This window comes from Poecilia mexicana, unplaced genomic scaffold, assembly GCF_051168715.1.
Source record: "Poecilia mexicana isolate PSO_F unplaced genomic scaffold, ASM5116871v1 scaffold_2, whole genome shotgun sequence".
Classification (NCBI taxonomy): domain Eukaryota; kingdom Metazoa; phylum Chordata; class Actinopteri; order Cyprinodontiformes; family Poeciliidae; genus Poecilia; species Poecilia mexicana.
Window position 1 is genome coordinate 23,705,001 of NW_028263371.1, and position 10,903 is coordinate 23,715,903.

General features: G+C 41.0%; 1 protein-coding gene across 1 annotated transcript in view; it reads left to right on the forward strand.

Moving 5' to 3' along the window:
* LOC106905706 (kinesin heavy chain) overlaps nucleotides 1-6,364 on the forward strand; it is a 15,297-nt gene extending 8,933 nt beyond the window's left edge. The window contains exons 14-26 of the mRNA XM_088013052.1: nucleotides 1-28; nucleotides 100-252; nucleotides 867-1,064; nucleotides 1,146-1,263; nucleotides 1,911-1,972; nucleotides 2,049-2,164; nucleotides 3,286-3,387; nucleotides 3,475-3,535; nucleotides 4,212-4,283; nucleotides 4,356-4,460; nucleotides 4,579-4,795; nucleotides 5,055-5,162; nucleotides 5,345-6,364. The exon at nucleotides 1-28 is cut by the window's left edge and continues 179 nt beyond it. Coding sequence (XP_087869178.1) covers nucleotides 1-28; nucleotides 100-252; nucleotides 867-1,064; nucleotides 1,146-1,263; nucleotides 1,911-1,972; nucleotides 2,049-2,164; nucleotides 3,286-3,387; nucleotides 3,475-3,535; nucleotides 4,212-4,283; nucleotides 4,356-4,460; nucleotides 4,579-4,795; nucleotides 5,055-5,140 — 1,318 coding nt within the window. The 3' untranslated portion in view covers nucleotides 5,141-5,162; nucleotides 5,345-6,364. The remainder of the gene's footprint in view (nucleotides 29-99; nucleotides 253-866; nucleotides 1,065-1,145; nucleotides 1,264-1,910; nucleotides 1,973-2,048; nucleotides 2,165-3,285; nucleotides 3,388-3,474; nucleotides 3,536-4,211; nucleotides 4,284-4,355; nucleotides 4,461-4,578; nucleotides 4,796-5,054; nucleotides 5,163-5,344) is intronic.
* The last annotated feature ends 4,539 nt before the right edge of the window (nucleotides 6,365-10,903 follow it).

Here is a 10,903-nt window from a genome sequence, read left to right on the forward strand (position 1 = left end):
GCTGATCGAGGAGCTGCAGCAGAAAGCCGTGAGTCCACCTCGCCGAATCCAGCGTCCGGTTTGACGGGTCAGAGGAAGAGACGCTGTCGGTGTTGGCAGGCTCTGCTGTCGGTGGTGCAGCGGGAGCTGAGTCAGCTGGAGGAGCTGAACGGCCTGCAGAGGAAGAGAGCCGCCGAGGTGCTCAACCTGCTGCTGCGAGACCTCAGCGACATCGGCGCCATCATCGGCACCGGCGACGCCAAGGCCGCCTCGGTGAGGACGAGGCGCCACAGTTTTATAAATCCAACAGTCATTAATTATGAAACAGGCGACAGACATTACATTTGATCAATGTTCCAGTTTCTGCTAATCAAAAGCAACTGATCAGCTTTAATTTAAATGAAATCAGTACAGTTTTCTGTAGTTTTGTCTTATTTCAAGTGTACAAAGATATTTGCACTTTTTAAAATTTAATATTTATTCAACACAAATCTGGATCAATCTGCCATTGATGAAAAATGTCTAGTTTCACGTTAGAAGTGAAATAATCTGCCAGTGAAGCCAAAACTTTTTCATCAGTGTTAAGCTGAAAAGAGGTTTTTATCTTATGAAAAAGTTAGTTTTGCGTTATTTCAAGATATTTGCACTTAAAACTAGATAGAAATACTTGATAAAATGTTGTATTTTTGCATTAGAGACCGACTTTGTAACCGTCTTTATGTGACTGTGAAGGTCCACCCAGATTTCAGGCCTGATTTTTAATTTCTTGATTGCCAGTTTTGTTTCTGTTCAGCTGGAGAAAGTTGATTTGTTCTAAGTGCCGAAGTAGAGCTTTGTGTCGCCTGCGTAACCATGGTAACATCTGACCAGCTTTCCTATTGGTTCAGAATGCGGAGGCGAAGGGGAACGGCTCGGCGGTGGAGGAGGAGTTCACCGTCGCTCGCCTCTACATCAGCAAGATGAAGTCAGAGGTCAAGTCTCTGGTGAACCGCAGCAAGCAGCTGGAGAGCGCGCAGGCCGACGCCCACCGCAAGATCCAGGCCAACGAGAAGGAGCTGGCCTCCTGTCAGCTGCTCATCTCACAGGTAAGCTGTGCACAAGTCTTCAGCCACCTCTCTTCATTCACAGTTTGGAGGTTTTTCCACCTGCTGCCTTCGTTCGTCCAGCACCAGGCCAAGATCAAGTCTCTGACCGACTACATGCAGAACATGGAGCAGAAGAAGAGGCAGCTGGAGGAGAGTCAGGACGCGCTGACCGAGGAGATCGCCAAGCTGCAGGCGCACGGTCCGCACCCACCTCTTCCTCTGCAGAACAAGACCAACACATATATGTTTAACTTTGACATGTTTCATCACATCGTATCCATAAACTTCACTATTTGTCTTCAGGGTTTAATGTACCAGCTGCAGAAATCTACAAACTGATACTTTTGTGCATTTTTCTTTGCAAAATAGTCAAATTATTTTACTCCAAAAACACAAAAAACTAGTTTACAGGTAAACTTTCAGCAAAATTTAGGAGCTTGTTTTGAGTCACTAATTCTTGAATATACATTTAAAACTTACAACAAGACATTTTTCCTGTTTTAAGTGAAGAAAATCTACCACTAGAACTTTTACTTTGTAATTTGTCTTCAAGAATTAGTGACTGAAAACAAGCCTTTTTGTTAATATGTTAATTTACTGCAGGTTAAACTAAAATGCATGAAGTTTCTTACATTTTGTTCTCTTAAATATCAGTTTTAATTTCATTTTTAAGAGAGAATCCTTAAAAATCAAAAGTATTTTATTGATTCTTGTTTCCTCCATGTCAAGCATCGCTTGTTTATTCACCATGATGGATTTTGTTTACTTTCGTGCACATTTATTTAATTTTGTCATCGTCTTAGACTTATGCTTGGCTGACTAAATCTAAAGATGATTTCTCTTCAGAAAAACGACATGATGTGTCAAAGGAGGACCTCAACAGGTCGGATGGAGACGAGGACGTGAAGGTGACGACGGCGTCACCACCAGATGTTTACATGTTGTTGTTTTCTTGGCGTCTCTGATGCGTATTTCTGCGTCCAGCTCCAGAAAAGCGTGGAGGAGCAGCTGGAGAGCCACAGGGAGGCTCATCAGAAGCAGCTCAGCCGCCTGCGGGACGAAATCGAAGACAAGCAGAGGATGCTGGACGAGCTGACAGAGTGAGGAAACCTCCAGGAAAACCAAAACGTTTATTCCTACGCTTCAAACTGCCTTCAAAGACGGATCGATGAGGAGACGCATCAGGAAATGTTTCAGCTTTTCAAACCCGACATGGAAGAGGAAAAAGATTTAAAAAACACTTTTCAGACTTTTTAATGTCTGAAGATTTAATGAGACGCATCTATTATTAACACCTGAACCAGAGCAGGAGGAAAAACACAAAATCTGACCAAGTATTTTTATTCTAGTGTCTAAATATGTTATTACACTTGAAATTAGACTCAATTAACTAGTAGGTAACCTTTCAGCAAAATACAGGAGAACAGTAAGTACTTGTTATATTGGCAGATTATTTCACTTATAGCATAGAAACAATTTCATTATTATAAGAGAAATAATCTGCCAGTGGAACCAGTTCTGTTCCATCAGTTTTAATGAATCATTCACTTAAAACAAGCTTTCTTGCTGAAAAGTTACTTGTAAGTTATTTTTGTCTTATTTCACGTGTACTAAGATATTTGTACTAGAAACTCAACCAAGAATACTTGGCAAGATTTTGTTGTTTTACAGTGAAAACATAAAAAAACTGAACTTTAACTAAAGAACCCGAATGAGGAGGCGAACATCTTCTGTTCAGACAAAACAAAAACGGGATGTTTGCAATTAAAGTAGGGCTGCATTTTGTGCAATGTGGTTTTAAAACCTGAACCAAGCTGCATCTCTTTAATAAAAACACTTTTTTAGCTAATTACTGTAAGATAAAACACCTTGGACCTGAGATTTGGGCTGAAAGCAGAAAATGGACATCTGGTCCTGTTATGGTCTGGGGTTTCGACAGACGATTCAAGTACCATAATGTAGGTCTCTCAACAGATCATTTCAACTTGGATAAACCAAATTCAAACCAGTCAAACAATAATGATCCTTGTTTTAGTTTTGGGAGCAAAAATCTCCAGGTTTCTGTAAATGAACTGCAGAAGATCTCAGTCACTCCCTCATGATTTGGGCCGTCCAGCTGCAAAACGCACTGCATGTTTAAAAAAGTCCTACTAACTGGTCCAAACTCCCTGATTGTCAGTTTTTATTGACTTATTTAAATTCTGACATGTTTGTCTTCCAGTCTAAACCAGGGTCTGTTACTGGAGCAGAAGAGACTCATGTCTGACTATGAGAAGCTGAAGGCTGAGGACCAGGAGAAGGATTCAAAGCTGCAGACGCTGATGTAGGAACCACTTCATATCACCCTGTGTGAATATTTAACAACATAAAGATTCATACATTAAGGTTTGTCCTGTTTCTCTTCCCCTAGTCTGTTGAACGAACACAGAGAGCAGGCCAGAGACGACCTGAAGGGGCTGGAGGAGACGGTGGTGGGTGACTGGTTCCAATGAAACTCTGTTCAGATGGCATGGAGAAACGTTTTGGGCTACAAACTTCATCCAAAATCTATTAAATTATTTTAATTCCTCAGAAATACATAATTATGACGATGCGAAACAAAGTTTTGAGTTTTTCACCTTGTTTGCGTCTCCAGTAAATCCCCTAAACCACATATATCAAACTCAATGTTTTTCAGACTCCAGAAGACAATAAATAGGACAGATTTACGCTTAAATGTTACTTTATTAATCAAATCAGAAGTGTTTTCATTTGTTTGCTGCCAAATTATATCAATAACTTCCTCCAGACATTCAAGCTTAATCTACAGTTTTGTTTTGCGCTAGTACAGAATTCTGGGTTTGTTGTAAATTTTCCACAAAATTAGCCAAAAACTTTGGGTTCAAGTGTTGCTAACTCCCACCTGCAGGTGGCAGTGTTTCTACAACACTGATGTCTGAAGATGGAGAGTAACAAAAAGTTAAATGCATCGTCCATAAATGCTAATATTGCAAAATTTCTTGATTATATTTCTAAATTAACTTCACAGACCTTTGATGTTTATTGCATTTTTGTTTTCTTTCATCTTTTTGTCATGTTTATTTTTCTTTATGCGCTTCGGTCGATTAACTGAATGAGTCAGAAAATGAATATTTTCTCCTTTTTCAGGCCAAAGAACTGCAGACTTTGCACAACCTTCGCAAACTGTTTGTTCAGGATCTCACAGCTCGAGTTAAGAAGGTAAATCTTCAAATCGCTGCTTTGCTCTGATGCTTTGCTCTGATTCTCTGACCTGCTGCTTTTGGTTTCCAGAGCGCAGAACTGGACTGTGAGGAGGGGCTTGGCAACGTCGCTCAGAAACAGAAAATCTCTTTCCTGGAAAACAATTTGGACCAACTCACCAAGGTCCACAAGCAGGTGAACTGGAACACGTTCATCATTCAGGCTAATGGCTGAATTATTCCATCCTGGTTGAGCCTCCAGTGGCTTTTGGGGCTCAGAGGTTAATTTAATGGTTTCTGGTTTGCGTCTTCAGCTGGTGCGAGACAACGCAGACCTTCGCTGTGAGCTGCCCAAGCTGGAGAAGCGTCTGCGGGCCACGGCCGAGCGAGTCAAAGCTCTGGAGAACGCCCTGAAGGAGGCCAAGGAGAACGCCATGAGGGACCGCAAGCGCTACCAGAAAGAGGTGGACCGCATCAAAGAGGCCGTCCGAGCCAAGAACATGGCCAGGAGGGGATATTCTGCTCAGATCGGTGATTTCTCTTTATTTACTGACCAGCTGACATTGAATTTCATGTAACTTTTGAATTTCTACTTGCAGCAGTTAGCTTTGAACATAGGTAGTCTTCTCAGCTCTGAACCAGAGCTCTAGTTTACAGGACATCTGTAATTTAAAGACTCCTTCTGCAGAATTATGAATAAATAAACCAGAATACAATTTTATTTTTTACTTATCTTTGTTAAAAATGCAACCTCAGTCCCTGAACAAGGTTTATTTGCTCTGGGTTTCAGCGAAGCCCATCAGGCCGGGCCACCATCCAGTATCGTCTCCCATCATCAGCAGCATCAGAACTGGAGGAATCTACGCTCACAACTGAAACATTAGCAGCAAGTAAACCTGTGAGGGATCAGCACATTGTTTTCATGATGCTCAGAAACTCTTAAGGGACTTTTATCATCATTTTCACCTCTTTTGCTCTCCAGTTGTGATCATGATGGTGAATTTTTGATGACTAAATTCAAGGGATATTTAAAGACATCACGACAAAGTTTTATTTATTAAATCACACCCTGTGTTTCAGATTGCATCACTTTGCCGCATGTTGACAACCAATCTCACCTGGATTCACAAGCCACGCCCCTTTCCTTGGAGCACCAATGGGAGGCTTTCAAGACACAAAGAGTCTTCAGATTCTGGACTGACTGACGCTTTTCATGGTCCAACACCAGATACGTCACACGCAGAGATTAATTACTGTAGCAAGAAATATTCAAAGTTATGCAACAGATTTCTTTTGAAAGTCAAAACAAACCTGCTCCACGTTTTTCTAAGAATATTTTGCTGTTTAAACAAGAAAGCAGAACTGATATTTCAGGCCAAACAAACGTAATTTGAGTTGTTCTACGTTAAACCCAGTCAGTTTCTTAATCTGTGGTAAAAACCATCTGGGACCCGATTCTTATCCTGACCATATGGGTCCAATTTGAAGTGCTATTATTTATTATCTAGCATTTTGTGAAATATGCATTTTCATATCAGTCAGGTAATTATGAACCTTGTATTGTTAACTATTGCATCAGAAATAGACCATATATGATGCAGTTTTTTCCTGTTTCTTTCTTTAACCTCCCAGATGAATTAGATGAATCAGTTCAGTTCTGCAGCTTGCAGAGATGGGAGAGAAGCAGCAGGACACTGACCAGCCAATCAGATGTTCTCCTGACTGAGAAAGTGGGATAACATCTCATCTCTGCAGTAGGTTGGGTTTTTAAAGCTCTTCATAACCTCTGAAAACATCCTGATAAAAATGAATCAAACCTACCTTAGATTATTTTAGTTCCAAGTTTCAACACCTTGTCCAACAATCCCCTGATCAAAGTCCCACTGAACTACAGAAAAACAAAACATGTTTCTGTCCATGAATGTAGAAAAACACCAAGTAATGAATGTAACAGCCTGGATGAGAGCTTGTAACAAAGAAACAAAGGATTTGCCTCATTGTTCTAACGTATGTTATCAGTTCAATTAACCGACTCCTTTGTTTTCTTGACAGATGTATAATTTGTCTGAGTAAACCTGCAAATAAACATATTTAACGTCATTTATTTGGTCAAAATAAGAGCTCTTTCCATTTCCTGACTTTGTTTCTGGTTGTGGGCGGGACGTGAACGGCAGCAGCTGTGATCAATTCTCCACTGAAGTTTGCAGCAACAATCAGAGAGAAAGAGAGAAAGATATGATGTTAATCATCTGATGTCAGTTTTTCATTCATATATACAGACCAAAAACTTGCGCCACCACAGCACCTGGTTGGCTGCAGCTATACTGACTGCATGCATTTGGCTACGGTTTAATTTGTGGTGCCATTTGGTGCAGTTCACTCAATCCAGTACGAATCAGACGGGAACCAGTAAATTTAATAGCTCCAGATGGTGCAGAAGTAACAATCGATTTTCAACATGAAACATTAACAATTTAAGATTAGGAGAGAATGACGAGCTCAATGAGATCGTTGTGCAACGCTAGATTCCTGAATGTTTACATTTTTTGGACCGAAAATACAAAATACAGGCTGGACTCATAATTGTGATCCCATTTGCCTGCGATTTTATTTGTGGCAAAATATTACAGACTGTAGTTTGAAACTTCTCACAGGGTAGACTATCAAAGGAGAAAAATAACAGTTTCACCGATCGAAGACGAGGATTTCGATATTCTTCTGGGAGGCTAGAGTCGTGAATGTTTACATCTTTTTCTGACCAATTTCCTGTTTGGAGCTCCTCTGAGTTCAGTCCTGATTTCCAGCTAGAGGTGGTGAGGAAGACCACAAAAGTCCACACAAAAAAACAAAAGGAAGGAGGACCAGAGTCCAGGAATAAAACAGAAAAACTGTAAGAAAGGGGCCTGCCATGAACGGCACAGGAAGGACGTGAGCTGCTGGTGGCTTGGCTTTTACCCATGGAGCCCAAAGAGGAGACATGGGTCCCCCTTCCAATGGACTCACCACCAGAGCACAACAGAACCAGCAGCAGAACCAGCAAAGATACTGGAACCAGTTCAGCTCAGCAACTGGAAACTGCAGCTTTAAGAGAATTTGTAGAAATCTGCTGTCAGAGTTAGTTGGTTCTGATCAACAGGAAACCAGAACCCGACCAGAACCACAGCTCCATGAAGCCAGCAGCTTGGTTCTGAAGGAGAACCGGGCCGAGTTCTGGTTCCTCCACAGAGAGAAAAACAAGAAGAAGTGAAAACTCACCTGATCCAGACTCTGCTCTGCATGGAGTCTGAACCGGTTCTGATCCAAACCTGACTCTCCTGAGGCTCCGCCCCCTTCCAGGTGACATTAAACACCTTTACTTCCATGTTTTCCTCTCTTGGTCTCCATGGTGATCTGAGCTGTGAAACTCTGAGGTCAGATTTGAATTTTTCAGGTTTTTTCTCAGTTTTCAGCTCATTTCCAGCCAACATTTTATTGCAGGAAATCGTTTCAGGAAGGAACCAGAAGATTCAGGAATCTGGGAGCTGTGACCGGAACACTGAGGCCCCAGAGCGCCCCCTGCAGGATCTGCTGCACCATTAGCCAGACAGAAATGAGTTTTATACAAGTTATTATTCTAATTCTACAGATGATTTGATTAATCGAGTTTTGATCGAAAAAAATAATGTTTCTCATCTGTTTTTTTAAAAACATCTTCAGTCTCAATAATGTAAAAATAAACTGCTGGATTAATTAGTAGCTTAAAGCTGAAATCAACTTGAGATGTTTCTGCTTTTACTAATTTAAGCTTTGAAACTAAATGTGAAAACTTAGAAAGAAGCAAAATGGCCTGGAGCATTAAAATTAAGGTTCAGTTATTATATGTGTACAGAGTCAGCTGCATGGAAAAAACTGATTTTAAAAAAACTTTATTTGGTGATTAAACACTCAGGAATCCACATTACATAAGAATAAATATAAAAACAAACATGAACCAATCAGCACATTATCCCAGTGATTCTCTGAGGTCTGAATAAATCAGTGAATCTCAGTAAAGAGCCTGATGTGACACATCGAGTCCTAAAGTTCTCTAGAAAACTGAAAACATGAAACATGGAGGTAAAAATGGAAAAACCAAAACAAACTGAGAATCAATGATGATGCAAAACTTCATTATTTAAATGTTATAATAAATATAAAAAGATTAAAATATACAAAACCTTTTTTTAATCAGATAAATGCTGGATGTTCCTGAAAACTAAGATCAGAGTTTCTGTGGGACATCCAGTTCTAAACTGGTTTCTGTGATGGAAGCTGAAGTTTCTCTGCAGTTTCCAGTAAAGCATCTTTTTATCTGTGGAGGTTTGAGGAACATTTTCCTGTCAGCAGAAGAAGAAGCAGCAGAGAAAAGAGGTTTGAAGTGTCTTTATGATTCAAAGCTGAACTGAAATGATTCCCATGTTTCCATCTCAGACCATTTCTGGTTCCAGGATGAAAATGAATCAGAGAGAAAAAAGATCAACTTTCCAGTTGAATCCAGTTCAGATCAAAACTCCATGAAGCCTTTAAATGGAGCCCAGTTTGAATCGGATCTTTATTGATCCAAAGAGACAAACAATATCAGACACTAAATGACAGACATGAGAAAATAAACAGGAGGAAAATCTTGGAGGTCAGAGGTCATCATCAGGATCCAGTCAGAGTCTCTTTAGACTCAAACTGCTGCAGCTTCAACCTCTGAGGATCAGCAGGACACAGAGACCGTTCTCTACTTTACAGAAATCAGATCCTGCAGAGAGAAGAAGGATGGAGAGATCAGATCAGTGAGTGTTTCCAGCCTCTCCAGCAGCAGTCAGTGACGCAGCACATCCAGTAGATGGTTTCCAGGCTGCAGTCAGACTGATCTCAGAGCTGTGACCAAGATGAACCTGATCAGTTGTTTCCTGTTGAACTGAGAGAACAAGCAGATCTGAGATCAGATCTGCTGCTGCCACAGTTTGATGAATGAGGACCACTGTCTCTAGACATGTTGGACGGCTGGACGCTGGAGTCCAGCTGGACGTCCTGGAGACATGGACACAGCAACAACACTCATCTTCACACCAACACAAACACAGGAACACAGCAAGCTGCTGCTCCTCTGATTGGCTGATTGCTGTCTCTGTGTCCAATCAGGAAGCCTGAACCATTCTCCTCCCACTGAGAAGCTGCAGCTTTACTGGGAACACTGGAGCTTTGCTTTGATGCTAACTGGGTTTAGTTCAATATGCTGACAGCAGCTGGACTCACTACAAACATGTATTTACCATAAAGTCTTTACAAGATCCTTCAGCTGCTGAACATCTGACTGCTTCAGGTAGGTTCCTCTCATGTTCAGTTGTGTCAGCTGGAGGCTGTTGGACTTCAGAGCTGAGGCCAGAAAATCACAGCTGATCTTTGACAAACTGCAGCTCTTCAACCTGAATAAAGAATAAAAGATGTGAGCTGAAGCCAACAGGATGCAGGTGAACCAGTCCAACAGAACCAGTTAAAGATTCTCATGAATATTAAAGCCAACAAGCTGCTGCTTCAATAAAGACCTGCTGACTTCAGAACCAGAACCAGAACCTGGTACTGGGTCATGTTGTGTTGGAGGATTTTAGTCAGTAAAATCATTCCAGGTTCTGATCAAAGTGTTGAAGCATCAATCATTGATTATTGATTTGTTCCTGTCAGATTCCAGGAATTCACTTTTCTAGACTGGGTTGAATGACCTTTGACCTGCTTGACATGAGGGGGATTTCTACACACTGGGGGTCCGAATGCTGTCCTGTTCTGACCTCAGGTCAGCAGGTCCAACTCAGTTACACAGAGGGACTAAATTAAACTCTGGATCCAAGTCCAGGAACAAACTCAGAAAATATCTATTAGATCAGAAGATATGAACTTTGATTTATGATCAATTATATATAATTATTCACTGAAATATCAATAATTATATAATTAAGATGAGCTGAAGCCAACAGGATGCAGTTAAAACTGAAATATGAACAAATAAATAATAAAATGTAGAAAATTAATTTCCCTGAATGTAAAAGAAACATGATGAACTGATTCTAACATCTGATCCAGTCAAACTGGTTTAAAGAGTCCAAACCAGCAGAACCAGAACATTTGATCAACAAAGAAACTCAAAGTTTTCTCTGAGCAGCAGCCTGGATGAGGTGAGCTATTTCTGCTGGTTCTGATCATCAGCTGGAGACCCGACTTGGTAACCGGATCAGAACCACTCAGTTTATTCATGAATGGCCTTGGGTTCTTCTTAAAGCTGCTGAAAGCCAATGGAGGCCATTATTTCCTAAGGAGACGTGACCTGATGAAGCTTCATCACAGAGACGAGGCTCCAACCGACTGACAGCTGTCAGACTGAAGAGGACGGTTCCTCTCTGACCCGGCCCAACAGAACCACAGCTTCAGGACAAAGCGAGGAACCTGCTGCTGCTGCAAACCTCACTGTCATTCAGTTCATCTAGATTTGCTTTTCTACAATCAGTCACTTCTTAGATGTTTCATTAATGATGATTTGAACTGGTCAGTGTTTGTGGCTCGACTGGAGGAAAACATTTCATTCTGGATGTAAAGATGAGAATCAGAAATAAAACAATCTGAATCTTTACCAACCAA